General features: G+C 49.2%; 1 protein-coding gene across 1 annotated transcript; it reads left to right on the top strand.

Moving 5' to 3' along the window:
• The first annotated feature begins 141 nt into the window (after positions 1–141).
• On the top strand, positions 142–3083 carry INSM1 (INSM transcriptional repressor 1). Its single transcript, XM_055265969.2, has one exon. It carries the CDS (start codon positions 396–398, stop codon positions 1929–1931), a length of 1536 nt encoding a protein of 511 aa, XP_055121944.1. The 5' UTR covers positions 142–395; the 3' UTR covers positions 1932–3083.
• Positions 3084–14965: the final 11882 nt, after the last annotated feature.

The raw sequence follows: 14965 nt of genomic DNA, 5'->3' as shown, positions 1-14965 counted from the left end.
AGCGCCGGGCGGGGCGGCCAAGGGGCGCGCGCGGGGGCCCCGCGCCCTCAGGTACATCTGCCGCACCTACCGGGCGACCCCCGAGTCCCGGCCCCCTTTTGGCCGCCCCATCGCCCTCCCACCCTGCCAGGCTGAGGAGCTGCGGGCGCGCTGATTGGCTCCGGGGGAAGCGGGAGGCGAGAACAATGGCCCCCTCCCCCCGTTAAAAGGGAGCGGCTGCCGGGCCCGGGGACAGGGACGCGCGTGCAGGGCGCAGAGCTGGGCCGAGCCGCCGCCGGCGCCACGCGAGTCCCGCAGCCGCCGCGCCCGGGCAATGGGCTGGGGGCACTGAGGGCCGCCGGGACCGAGCGCGGAGGGGGGACAGAGCCAGTGCCGTGCTCTCGGGCCGCGCCAACATGCCCCGCGGTTTCCTGGTGAAGCGCAGCAAGAAGTCCACGCCCGTGTCCTACCGGGTCCGCGGCGGCGAGGACGGCGACCACGCACTGCTGCTCTCGCCCAGCTGCGGGGGCGCCCGCGCCGAGCCCCCGGCGCCGAGCCCGGGCCCTGGGCCGCTGCCGCCGCCGCCCGCGGAGCGCGCCCATGCAGCGCTCGCCGCCGCGCTTGCCTGCGCGCCTGGGCCGCAGCCACCCCCGCCGGGCCCGCGGGCCGCGCACTTCGGCAACCCCGAGGCTGCGCACCCCGCGCCGCTCTACAGTCCCACGCGGCCCGTGAGCCGCGAGCACGAGAAGCACAAGTACTTCGAACGCAGCTTCAACCTGGGCTCGCCGGTCTCGGCCGAGTCCTTCCCCACGCCCGCCGCGCTGCTCGGAGGGGGCGGCGGCGGCGGCGGCGGCGCGAGCGGAGCTGGCGGAGGCGGCACCTGCGGCGGCGACGCGCTGCTCTTCGCGCCCGCCGAGCTCAAGATGGGCACGGCGTTCTCGGCTGGAGCCGAGGCGGCCCGCGGCCCGGGCCCCGGCCCCCCACTGCCCCCTGCCGCCGCCCTGCGGCCCCCGGGAAAGCGGCCCCCGCCCCCCACCGCCGCTGAACCGCCCGCCAAGGCAGTCAAGGCCCCGGGCGCCAAGAAGCCCAAGGCCATCCGCAAGCTGCACTTCGAGGACGAGGTGACCACGTCGCCCGTGCTGGGGCTCAAGATCAAGGAGGGCCCGGTGGAGGCGCCGCGGGGCCGCGCGGGGGGCGCGGCGCGGCCGCTGGGCGAGTTCATCTGCCAGCTGTGCAAGGAGGAGTACGCCGACCCGTTCGCGCTGGCGCAGCACAAGTGCTCGCGCATCGTGCGTGTGGAGTACCGCTGCCCCGAGTGCGCCAAGGTCTTCAGCTGCCCGGCCAACCTGGCCTCGCATCGCCGCTGGCACAAACCGCGGCCCGCGCCCGCCGCCGCCCGCGCGCCGGAGCCGGAAGCCGCAGCCAGGGCTGAGGCACGGGAGGCACCCGGCGGCGGCAGCGACCGGGACACGCCGAGCCCCGGTGGCGTATCCGAGTCGGGCTCCGAGGATGGGCTCTACGAGTGCCATCACTGCGCCAAGAAGTTCCGCCGCCAGGCCTACCTACGCAAGCACCTGCTGGCGCACCACCAGGCGCTGCAGGCCAAGGGCGCTCCGCCAGCGCCCCCGGCCGAGGACCTACTGGCCTTGTACCCCGGGCCCGACGAGAAGGCGCCCCAGGAGGCGGCCGGCGACGGCGAGGCGGCCGGCGTGCTGGGCCTGAGTGCGTCCGCCGAGTGCCACCTGTGCCCAGTGTGCGGGGAGTCGTTCCCCAGCAAGGGCGCCCAGGAGCGCCACCTGCGCCTGCTGCACGCCGCCCAGGTGTTCCCCTGCAAGTACTGCCCGGCCACCTTCTACAGCTCGCCCGGCCTTACGCGGCACATCAACAAGTGCCACCCATCCGAAAACAGACAGGTGATCCTCCTGCAGGTGCCCGTGCGCCCGGCCTGCTAGAGCGCGCCCTCCACCCCGGCCCCCCGAACGAACTGTGCCTTCGCTTGGAGACCCACAAAGAGAGTGCGCCCTGCACGCCCCGAACCCGAGTCCGCGCTGGGGGAGCCTCGCCCCCGCCCCCACCGGGTGAAAGTGTCGTCTCCGCTTCTCTCGGTGTGGCGTGACGGTAACCCCATCCTCTCGTTTTGACTCCTTTTGGAACCCCCACTTTTACGTTGTGTCCCCCTACCTCCCCCATGGCGCAACAGGAGTCAGTCTCTTTCTGTACAAGGGAGAAAAGCTGTACGCGTTTGTCTCGTGGTTGGAAGCCTCCCCTTGGCAGGGAGAAGCTTTTTTTCTTGCTAGTATTCGCTGTGTTCATGGTCTAGAAATGCGGTCTACTCTCGCCTCGCCTGCCAATCTCTGCTCTCTATGTATGTAGCGTACGGGTTGTTTTGGGTGAATCTTGAGGAATAAATGCCTTTATATTTCACAGGCTGTAAATTGAACTTCCCACACGATTAGCTTTATTATGGCTTGTGAACTGCTGGAGTCTGGCTTTACCTTTTTGTATGTGAACAAATCAAATTGCTTAAAAAAGAGTTTTCTTTAGTATAGCCACAAATGCCTTGAACTGTTGTCTGGGATTGTTTTGGGGGGGAGGGAAGGGAGTGTTCCGAAGATGCTGTAGTAACTGCCTCAGTGTTTCACGTAAGATTTTTGGTTTGATCATCTTTGTTGAGGTAGGACTATCAGTTCCCTCTAAATGTATATGTTGATTTATGAGTAATTGTTATTTATTCTTTATTTATTTATATTAATTATGAAGATTATGATATTATTTGATTGCAGATTTTTTTGGCGCGCTGCCCCCTCCCCACCCTGCCACTCTTGACATTCCACTGTGCGTTTTAGAAGAGAGCCTTTTTCTAAAGGGATCTGCTTAAAGTTTTAACTTTTATACCTATCTGAGTGAATTACAGACAACCTACCATTTATTCTGCTTCGAGGGTCCCCAGGGCCCTTGTACAACCGACAGCTCTTACTTTTAAATGCAATCTCTTTTCTACATACATTATTTTCTTAATTGTTAGCTATTTATAGAAAGCTTCGATAGAACTGTTTCAACTGTATAACTATTTACTATTCAAATAAAATATTTTCAAAGTCAAAGTATGGTGGCCTGATTTCTGCATCACATGCTTTCAGGACGAATTTAAAATAGAGCTACTGATAGTTTCTTAAAAGCTAACTTTATTTTTTATTAGGAAAAAGGGAACCACCACTACCACCACCAGGATGGTGGGTTTTCAGAGCTAAACCTCAGCTGCGGAGCTCTGCCCTTCTGGCAGCCTGAGGGTACAGCCTTGGTAGCGGCTGGCTGAAACAAGCCTTGTTGGGGTCCTTAGTAATGTGTCAGGAGGCGGGTTAGAATGAAGGCCCTGGGCATCTTTTCAGAGAAATCTAGATCAGTATCCCTAAGAAGCTGTTCTTTGCACTCCACTTTCATTTAGCAGGTCCTTCATTCCCAAAAATTTAGGGCTCAGGGTGATAGTAATTCCTCAAACAAATAAAGTGGGTAGTTTTTGTTCCTTAGAGTCAACTACAAGAAAGGAGAAATGACTTTACCGTCAGATTTGCAAAGCACGGGCGCAACCCGATTCACATTTGGATGCAATGGGAAGTTAAGCAACTGGGGGCAAGGGCTTAGAAATAATTTTCCAATCAGGTGAGCAGTCTGTTTGGGGGGAAAATGGAACACCATCTGTTTGGGGTATTAAATTTAATAACAGGTAATTACAATGTTTTCCGTTATGTGTCACTCAGCTCTTTCTAGAACAATTCTGACTCTCACCAGTGACTATTTTGGGTTGTTTTCCTCTGTCTTGGAAACATTTGATGAAGGAGCTGTGCTAAATCTCACAATTGTGCATGTGTGTGTTCCCTTCCTTTTGTGTGTTTTTGCTGCCTTTTTTTTTTTCTGAGGCCCGCTAAATCTAACATTTGCCTGCCAAAGAGATTTTAGAAATCTGCACAGTAAAGAGATTTGCATCTCCAAAGAGGAGCTGGAATGAGGCTGGGAAGGGCAGCCCGTGAGGAACTTGGAAGGACAAACTGAGGAAAGAGATCATTTTCAGATTGTGAGCCTCAAGTTTTCTGTGGGACGGGGGTTTAGCCAAAGGCTCAGCTAGCAAGAATATGGAATATTCCTGCCTTTGTGAGGCTCTGGAAACAGCCTTCGAATAACAATGAAGGAGAAATCTCTACAGGTAAGTTGCCTCCAGGACAAATTGCATGTAGCTTTTTATCACTGATGACTACATATTTTACCAGTTTGGAAAATAAAAGAACAAAAAGCTCAGGGCTGGTACAGTAGGAAAGCACAGGGACAGAGCAGCATTTATACCATCCTAAAAACTTTAAATGAAACAAAGAAAAACTCAAATGTGTGGGCTGATGGCTGCTGCTCCTCCCCTCCTGCAACAGTAATACGGGAGAATGGGAGCATGGAAAATACTCTCTCTGAGTTACACCAAACATTAAAAGATACCCCAAACTGAGGGTGAGTGTATGCACGTTCTGTGGCAATAAAAAGTTTCCTTAAAAACTGGAAGATTGGCCGCACATGGCGAGTCCAGACTCGTCTGCAGGAATGGTAGCTTGTAACTACGTTGGGCTCACTGTGGTTCTCGTCCGTAATCACAAAAACATGAATTCATCTAAGATCCACCTTCATGAGGGTACATATAACTTGGTTGTTCACAAACATGTTCCTTCATCCCCCGTATAAATTTATTTCAGTGGAATCAGTGGAACCCGAAGTATCTATGTGAGATATTAAATGAAACTGTATAGTAAATGGAGTTGAAGGCAACGAAACAGTGTAGAAATAGAAAAACTTGGTCAATTTTTATCACAGTAACACAACATGAGTTTGCAGAATATAGGGAGGGAATCAGGCTCTCTCCCCTTTTTCTTGCCTCCCTGGATAATACGTTCACAAGAACGAAGAAGATAATACGTTCGAGAACATCACGTTGAAACGCACACACTTTTTAACAAATCTGTGAAGGAGGCTATAGGCATTCCGTGTGCTCTGGGGCTGCTGCAAGCTGGGAAGGCCATCCATGGAAACTGCCCGAGAATTCCATACCATCCCACAGCAATGATTTGGTGGTGAGAGGCCCGGGGGGTCAGGAAAAGTAGTAAGGTTAAGGAGGGAGGAGCTAAAAGAGGGAAGAAATGAAGCGATTTGATTTTTGCCAGTGCCTTCACCCTTCTCTACTTCCATACGAATGTGGTATAATAAAAAGCAAAAGGCTGTTCAGCATTCCTTTGGTTCCACAATGAGCCTGTGGCTAGAACAGCTGCACGCCACGCTGGTTGAGCCCTTTCTTCAGAGTTACTAATGTCCTCTCAAGGCAGCTTCCCCTGTTGCCTGCTTTGCTTTTCCCTGGAGGCCTGGAAACGTCGGGGTTCTTGCCGCCCTCGGAGCAGGCGCATTGTACTGGCAAGAGTTTGACTTGGGTGACTCACTCGGAGGCCTGTGCTTGGAGGCACGCCTTCCTTCTGTGTAGCACCATGGACTAAGTGATCGCACCTTTCAGCTGATCCTGGGCCTGTCGCTGGGTTCGATCTGGGAGTACCCAGATCTTGCAGAGCAGAAATGAAGCCAGGAGGCTGGCTGGACTCCAGCTGCACAAGGGCACCTGTGGGCATGTTGGGGTCCTGCAGAGACCTGGGTGTGCAACATTGGCCAGGGCAACACTAGCCACAGGTGGATGCACCTGGCATGTCCGTGCCCAGATGCTGCTGAGGAGGGTGTGACATTTCTCATCAGCTTCCCTTTGCTCTGTGAGTGGCTGTCTCCTCCCCCAGTTGGGCTGAACTCCACAGCCATCCACAGAGTCTTCAAAACAAAGCAGAAGCGTCTCCTAACCACCCTGAGTGACCTGATAACACTACAGGAATTCTTCATGTATCAACTGTCTTGCAAAAGAGAAAGGGGCCTCATATAAGGTTGGGCTTTCTGAAGTTGAGTCAGTTGACTTCCTGAAAGCATCAGTCTCCTCATCTGTAAACCAGAGATCATACTCCTGGCAGAGGCCCTAAGGGTCTCTGGAGACTTTATGGGACATTTGGGGAAGATTCCTGAGCGCAGGAGATGAAGGGCAGTGAGGAGCCCAGAGGGACCTGCATTTTTCGCTTAGACAAGGGCACTCCTCCTTACCAGGAGTACTGCTCCATGGCATTGAGGATTCTTTACATACCCACTGGCCTGTGGCAGGATTACTTTGAGCGAAACTTGCTTTTTGCAGAACGGACATTTAGGTCTTGTAGAAAAATTTTCTGGCAAATAGACCCAAGGCGAAGTCTATGGAATCATGTATGGGTTAAGATGAGTCCCCCGGTTAGCTTCTTACAGAGCTAGAATTAGTTACGGTTCTTTGATGGCCAGACTAAAGGAACCTGTAATGCTCTGGTAGTTAAAGTTACAAACAATGGAATTTAGAGATCGAAGAGGAAACTGAGTTGTAGAGAGAAATCCACAGGTGGCAAAACATACCAGTGTGAGAACCAACTGAATAGCAACATGCAGGGATCTTGATTCCATTTAATCATCAAGGAGGTACCAAAGCGGGGAGTGCAAAGTGGCGACCTAAAGACACTTAGCTTCTCATCTTCAATGATGGAAACATCTCATGGGTCTTTTGGCAACACAACCCCAAATAGCCCCAAAATCCCACCCAGGCGGGAAAGATAGGAGCTAAAGGCATCTCCAAGTTCCATCCCACCATATCTATTGGAGAAACATCATTTCTCTACTGTCCGCCTGCAACATTAAATGACCAATACTCATAGGGAAAGTCTGGTGAACTCATGATTCCTGGGTTCTAATATGGCAGTTGTCACTAGCAGGCACATCAGCAACACAAAGACAAGTTCAGCAGTGGGAGGTGGCTCCATAACTTAAGGAGACCTGGTCACAAGTCCCACAAGAGCCCAGTGATCCTAGAATAAATAACTCTTCGCAAACATGCAGAGCCAGAAGACCATCCTCTGATGGGCTGCAGCCTAGAGTTCCTCGTGTCCCCTCGCACCTTCATCGGCTAAGGTTTCCAAGTGAGGCCAGGTATGTTCACTCCTCGGGAAGAAGGGACCAGAGATGGATGGCACCTTGCCCAATTATCTCAGTGACCAGGGACTGGGGAACTACAGCCTCCTTCTGACACTGCTAAGGAAACAGGTCAATACTTTTCGACATCCCCTCACCTTTTGCAAACAACCAGCTACAGGTTTTGGTGTCCTCAGGGCAACTTCCCAGGCAAGAGGATGTTCTGAAGATGACTGAGTCCTGCTTCTTTGGACACATCCCTCATGAGGACCTGCAGGAGGAAATTAACACAGGCCACGTTGGGTTTTGAAAGTCACAGAGCCTCATGAGAAGGGGCATCCCAGCAAGGGATGTGCGATGGACCTTTGGGGTGAAGGGAATTGATTTCTCATAGCTGGATGAGATAATCAACCTGGCTTACAAATTTACCAATCACAACTACTTTTTGGTCATTATTAAGGCCTGATACGCTTCTCAGAATCGCAGAGCACCTTTGAGAATATGATATGAAGTCAGTTAACATGTTTTCACTAACCCAAACACACTCCTTCGTATCCTAAGCCCCGACTGTCATCATTTGTACCCCGCATGCTTGGATTGTGGGCTTGCTGTGTAGCATCTGGAAAGTGGACCTGCTGCTTCCTTCTGGCAGTGTCTATGCTGAGCAGATGGGTTCTGGGGTGATCGCCTTCGTGTTTGTCTTGTTTGAAGATTTCTACCCTGTGTGGTCTTCCTGGTGGCGTTTCCACACAAAGCATCAGCACTAATGTTTTTTCTCTAGTTCCTCGCATAGCCTCACACCACAGAGACAAACCATCCTTAGAACATTCAACATTCACCACATTGAAATGAAACTTACAGAATATTTACTGCCAGCAGGACACATTCAAAGGCATGATTACTGAGAGCCTGTTTCCAGCATGCCACGTGCACGCCCTGTAGCTCCCCCAATGTCTATGAGAAGCTTATTGACACAATTTGCCTCCAGTTTCCCAGAGCTGCCTCCCCTTCATCAGAACCCAGGCGTTCCCTGCTCCTTCCCTGTGGTTTGAACCAGCAGACCAAGCATTGCGCAGCAGGGAGACAATAATGCTGGCAACGTCAACCTGAATTCATTATTCTTCTCTTTCACTCATCAAAGAAGGGCCTTTTATTTGAATGCAACATCTGCTTTGTCTCTGTTTTGCAGGACCAGGGCCCTGATGCAATGCCCCCTTCTCAAACACCACAGCCAGGTGACAGTCACACCTGACGGTGACAGGATGAAGAGAGGGAGCCAAGAGGCTATTATGTGTCAAATCTGATAGGACGCAGAGGAGGCGTTAGAGCATGGAAGGGTGGGTTTTAGAGGAGGGCGCTTTCCACAGGAGGAAAAAACATTAGGCTGCAGTTTCCTCCCAGCACAAAGAACAGAAAAGAATGGGGAAGTTAGGCTGAAATGCATGTGTCCAGTGTTGCCATTTAAAAGCTTGTAACATCAATTGATTGCAGTTCTTTTCTATTACTATTTATCTACTACAGTATGTAAAATGAGCCTTTACCATTTTATAAGTACAGCTACAAAGAGGTTGTTATTAGGAGATGGGCAGAAACTGATAGGAAAAGTGCACATGAAAATGATCAGGTTGAGACTGCCCAGGACAAAGGGGGCTGGACCAGTCAAATCCGGGTGCCCAATTTGGAACAGAATCATGTTAGATTTCATCAAATATTTTATACCATAAAGGAACACTTTCTGTTTTCCTCACGTCTTGGAATAGATCTTTATTGTGTCTTTTGAAACATTATGTTTTTTGTTCTGTTAATCACAGAGAAAACCATGTTTTCCCCTCAGTATTTTCAAAATTTGGTAATTCAGATGAAAAAGGACGAAAAACAATTAAATGCATGTTATACCTACCTTAACTTATTTGTAGCAGTAAACGTGACCTTACGTTCTAAGATTGTATTGGGATTCCAGAATTACTGCCGTCATTGCAGTACTTCACAATCTCTATTGTTATTATTGTAACAGAAAAGGCTAGACCAGGGGTTGGTAAACTAAGGCCTACTGGCTCAGTCCAGCCTGCTTTTGTAAATAAAGTTTTATTGGCATATAGCCAGGCTCACTCACATACTCAGCCTCTATGGCTGTTTTCATGCTACAACAGCAGAGTTTAGTAGTTATGATAGAGGCCACATGGCCTTCAAAGCCTAAAATATTTACTATTCGCCCCTTTATAGAAAAAGTTTGCCGACAATAATATCATGCAATAGACAATAAAATAGTGCAGTAATTCTTCCCCTTGGTTAGACAGAAATTTGGTCCTTATGAAAACTGTTTTGCTCAGATGTGTGTTGAGCATCATAAACTCACTCAGCATTCATGAGTCTTGAAAATTGCAAAATTTAGTATAACTATTTTTACAGGTGTCACTACCTAAAGTACCATGTTTTTTGTTTTTGGATTTTTTTTTTTTTTTTTTTTTTTTTTTTGAGACAGTCTCACTGTGTCGCCCAGGCTGGAGTGCAGTGATGCGATCTCAGCTCACTGCAACCTTTGCTTCCCTGGCTCAAATGACCCTCCCACCTCAGTCTCCTGAGTAACTGGGACTACAGGCGTATGCCACTACATCCTGCTAATTTTTGTATTTTTTTAAGTAGAAATGGGGTTTCACCATGTTGGCCAGGCTGGTCTCAAATTCCTGGCCTCAAGTGATCCACCTGCGTCAACCCCCTGAAGTGCTGGGATTACAGGCATGAACCACCATGCCTGGCTAAGGTACCATGTTTTTTTAACCTGATTTTTGTCACCCAGGCTGGGATTACAGGCATGAACCACCATGCCTGGCTAAGGTACCATGTTTTTTTAACCTGATTTCTGTCACCCAGGCTGGAGTGCAGTGCCATGATCATGGCTTACTGTGGCCTTAGCCTCTTAGGCTGAAGTGATCCTCTTGTCTCAGCCTTCTGAGTAGCTGAGATGACAGGTCCACACCACTATGCCTGGCTAATTTTTTTATTTCTTGTAGAGATGGGAGGTCTCACTGGGCTCAAGCAATCTTCCTACCTAGACCTCTGAAAGTGCTGGGATTACAGGTGTAGGCCACCACACCTGGCCCTGATAATTTAAATAAGAAAGTTTACTAGTTTTTCTGAAAGTTGGAAACTGCCTCCAAGATAGTTTTATTAATATTGTTCCTGTTCATATCAGTTACAGGAGCTCTCAGACAATACACACAAATCGCAATCTGTTAAGTCACCCACAGAAATCTAAACAGAACAGGAGGGTTATCTCTTGGTTGGAAGGTTGTTTTCTCACTGCAGTGATGGTTTAATTTATCAGGTGAAATCACAACCTTCAGGTTGAACCATAGGACATTGCTGTTTTTGGTTTTGTTTGTTTGTTTGTTTGTTTTTTGAGACAGGGTCTCACTCTGTTGCCTGGACTGAAGTGCAGTGGCACAATCTCAGTTCACTGCAACCTCCGCTTCCCAGGTTCGAGTGATTCTTGTGCCTCAGCCTCCCGAGTAGCTGGGATTACAGGTGTGTACCACCATGTCTGGCTTTTGTGTGTGTGTGTGTGTTTTTAGTAGAGATGGGGTTTCACTATGTTGCCCAGGCTGGTCTCCAGCTCCTGGCCTCAAGTGATCTGCCTGCCTCAGCCTCCCAAAGTGCTGGGATTACAAGTGTGAGCACCCAGCTCATTGCTGTTTTTATAAGTAAAAATAAAAACTTTGCTATCAATAATTTTTTATGGCTTAACCCAACATTTCAAGGATTTTTGTAATTATTAGCTTAAAAATTGAGTTAAAGACAGAAGATAACTTTAACTCAGCATTGATTTGTTTCAAAATAGTGTTAATTTAATAGCAACAAGCCCCTTCCTGGCAACTGATGACTTCTTAATTGTGCAAACATTTGAGCATTTGGAGGATATAGATCAATGACCACCAATGAGAATTCTGCTCTGATTAGAGGTTCACAACCATTACTTGAAACTTTTTTCTGAAGCAGATTTCTGACCCAGTCCCACGAGCGTCTCCGTTACGGTGGTGGTGGTGGACAATGTGTTGTACTTCTGTAGTGTGTATCATTTAGAGCCCTGCCACTCAAAGTGTGGCTCAAGGACCTGTAGGTCCACATCCCCTGGGAGTGCCAGCCCCGCTTCGGGCCTCCTAAATCAGAATCTGTATCTTAACAGGATCCCCAGGGAATCTCTATGCACGTTGATGTTTTACAGGCAATGGTTTAAAATTTGAGGTCTTGATCATAGAGTAAGTTTTCCCAGTTGTTGCCCCCAGTAAATTTGGCCTCGGAAGGGTTGATGGCTTGGGCACCAACCCAGGGACACTAACCCCAACTCATGATGGGTTTGTAACAATATTAACAGACTAAATTCATATTAACATTTTAAGGATGTTTGGTAGCAATTCATTAAAAATTGAGTTAAAGACAGAAGATAACTTTAACTCAGCAACTTTTACTAAGCAACTTTGCCTGGTCCAAGGTCTTCATATGAATTACTCAGTGAGTTCTCACAATGCCTCCAAGAGGTTGGAGTGGTCATTACCCTGTGTAACATCTGAAGAAATGGAAGGCCCTGTGAAATGACGTGGCCTGAAAGTGCGGAAATTTAGTTGAGATCAAGAAAGTTCATAAAGAGAAACCTCCAAGGCAGCAATTGCTCCAGTGTGGGAGAATTCAAATGGACAGTGACATGCCAGGGCCTTGGTTCCACCTTCTTGTCAAGGGGCTGCTACAGCAGGGAGCGCGATACGGTGGCCCAGGAACATGTATGGTTCTCAGCCCAGATCAGGAAACAGCTGATTTGTGTTTTGGCAATTCGACTCCAAAATAATGGGCTGAAAATCCCATCTGGGAGAGAGAGCGAGGAGCCAAATGTAATGTCATTTCCAGTTATTTCTTATCTTACGCATTGGAGAAACGTTATTTCTACATGACCCAACTTGCAAACACAAATAACAGATGCTGGCGAGAGAACTGGGTAAATTTAGTACTGCGTGATGTTAACTAAGGCTCACACTGGCATCTGCGTCGTAGCAGATTATAGATTCGACACCACTTTTTGCTTTGCTTTAACGTGCTGCAGTGCAAACTGTAAGAGAGGCACGAATTCACCGTGAATGGTGGCGTTGTAAGCAGCTCCACAGTGAGGATATCGCTGAAAGTTAGCTTGCCCGGGCCACTTTCTTTTTTTTTTGAGACTGAGTCTCACTCTGTCGCCCAGGCTGGAGTGCAGTGGCTCGATCTTGGCTCACTGCAACCTCTGCCTGCCTGGTTCAAGTGATTCTCCTGCCTCAGCCTCCTGAGTAGCTAGGATTACAGGTGCGCACCACCATGTGCCTGCCACCACGCATCCAGGCCACTTTCTATTGAGGTCTCTACCTTCCACTTTGGTTCTAAAAGCACTTCTTTGTAGAAATCACTTACTATTCTACACCTGCAAGGAACTGAATAGGCCATTCCAGAACCATGGCAACCAGCATGAGTGGCAGAAGGAAAAGTCTCTGAGCACAGGGTTTCAGGCTCTCCCTGCCCACTTTAACATCAGGGCAGCAGAGGGACTCAAATGGGCTGGACCTAAACCCTAACTCTGAGATGCAAAGTCCAGTAACATTTAACAGAATGATTCAATTAAAATTTTAATATTATATCTCAAAGAGAGTGCCAATGTTGCAGCTTCAGGAAGTGACAGATTTTGATAATCCTAGCAGGTCACTTTCCCTTCCACCGTGGTGAGATTTCATGTGCTCACATGCAGAAGGACCCAGCCCCTTCTCCAGCATGCTGGGGCTGTTAGGGGCCAGCGGTTTGGAGCACAAACACCTGCTTTCATCATTTCATCTCCACCATTTTGGCCATGGGCAAGTTATTAATCTTCTCTGCCTGTTTTCTCATTGATAAAATTAGGAAAGAGTAGTGCCCGCCTGTAGCAGACATTTACTACATTTTCTGCTTGCCCCATGCCTTTGGAATACCCTTCCTAAGCTCAGCTAATTCTCTATCCAATGAGTTCTGCCTCCTCAAGATAGAATCCAGAAACTTGCTTTTCCAGCCTCCCTTGCAGCTAGGCTCTGCTGTAAGGAAATGGAAAATGTGCTGTGCATTAAGACCAATGTCCAACAGAAAGGAGTCAGGTCACCCTGACTCGGATTGAAGGTGCCTGACCACTCATCAAATGTGCCCCTGAGATGTGGATCCAGAAGAGAGACATGAAAGAGGTGGCACTGGCTGCAGTCAGTGCTGGGGAGGGGAGAGCAGAGGCATTTGTCTCTTGGAGGTGGCTGTGGTGAAGGCCCAGCGTTGTAAGGTGAGCTGCCACTGGACTTGTCTAGCAGGGCAATTTGAGTGTTGTTTCTAGATCTTTGAGTCACAAAGCCTGATTGTGTGGCCTTCCTGGACATAAAGCAAGGTAGCCAAGAGCCTTTAATAAATTATATCTCCTTCAGCTGGCTAAAGTGGATTTGGCTGTCTGCAACTAAGTGTCTCCCAAGGCCATTGTTGAGATTAAATGAGTTACTGAGGTCAAGTGCTGGTGAGAACTCCCTCTTATTATCCTTGCAAGGATAGGAGTGAATTCTGATTTTATTTTACTTTTTATTTTTATTTTTTTGAGGCAGAGTTTCACTCTTGTTGCCCAGGCTAGAGTGTAATGGCACGAACTCAGCTCACTACAACCCCCCGCCTCCTGAGTTCAAGTGATTCTCCTGCCCCAGCCTCCCGAGTAGCTGGGATTACAGGTACCCAACACCATGCCTGGCTACTTTTTTGTATTTTTGTTAGAGATGGGGGTTTCACTATTTTGGCCAGGCTGGTCTCATACTCCTGACCTCAGGCAATCCACCCGTCTTGGCCTCCCAAAGTGCTGGGATTACAGGTGTGAGCCACTGCACCCGGCTGAACACTGATTTTAAATTGTACATAATCTCAATGCCACCTGGTGTAGGTTTAAAATCACTTCTGCAAACCCTTTGACATGCCTCCCATTGTGAAGTGAAGTCTTACCTCCCTCACTGCCCCCTCCAAAACTAAGAGGGCCTTGGTCACGCTTTCTCAAATGAAAAGCAGTAGAAGTGACACTGTGTGACTTCTGAGACTAGGCTAGAATAGGCCAAGCTCAAGCGACATACAGAGGCCACATTTAGGTGTTGTACTGAGGCCGAGCTAAGATCTCAGGCAACGACCAAGCCCCAGACATTTGGGGGAGCAGGTGAGACCCTAAGATGATGCCAGCCCCCCCACCCTAACATTTGCATGAGAGAGCCCAGGTGGGAACAGCCCCGCTGGGCCTGCTCACCCCCAGAACTGTGTGAGACTGTAATAAAATGATGGTGGTTGCTTTTAGCCACTGAGTTTTGGGGTGATTTGTTATGCAGCAATAGACAACTGGTATTTATTACTGATTAATTAGCAATAGATAACTGATATCAGGAATACACCCGATATTTTTCAGTGCTCTCTGGCTTTTAGACTGCTTGAGTGTGAATTTTTATTTTTGCTCCAGGGTCTCACTCTGTCACCTGACTGGAGTGCAGTGGCATGAACATGGCTCACTGTAGCCTTGACCTCTGGGCCTCAAGCAATCCTCCCACCTCAACCTCCCCTATAGCTGGGACTACAGGTACGTACCACCATGCCCAGCTAATGTTTTATTTTTTGTAGAGATTGGGGGGGTCTCACTTTGTTGCCCAGGCTGGTCTCAAACTCCTGGGCTCAGGTGATTCTCCCGCCTTGGCCTGCTAAAGTGTTAGGATTACATGTGTGAGCCACTATGCCCGGCCTGCATGTGAATTTTTCCATTTGGTCTTCACAACAATCCTTTATAGATTATGATTCATTGATTTGTATATTAAGAAAATGTCTGAATGTTGAATGTCTTGCCCTCAATCAGAAGGCTCTTCATCCAAGACAGAGAGCAGAACCCAGGTATCTGGCT

The sequence above is a fragment of the Symphalangus syndactylus genome, chromosome 24 (assembly GCF_028878055.3).
Source record: "Symphalangus syndactylus isolate Jambi chromosome 24, NHGRI_mSymSyn1-v2.1_pri, whole genome shotgun sequence".
NCBI lineage: Eukaryota > Metazoa > Chordata > Mammalia > Primates > Hylobatidae > Symphalangus > Symphalangus syndactylus.
Note: the sequence above shows the minus strand (reverse complement) of the source record. Positions and strands in the feature narration are given on the sequence as shown.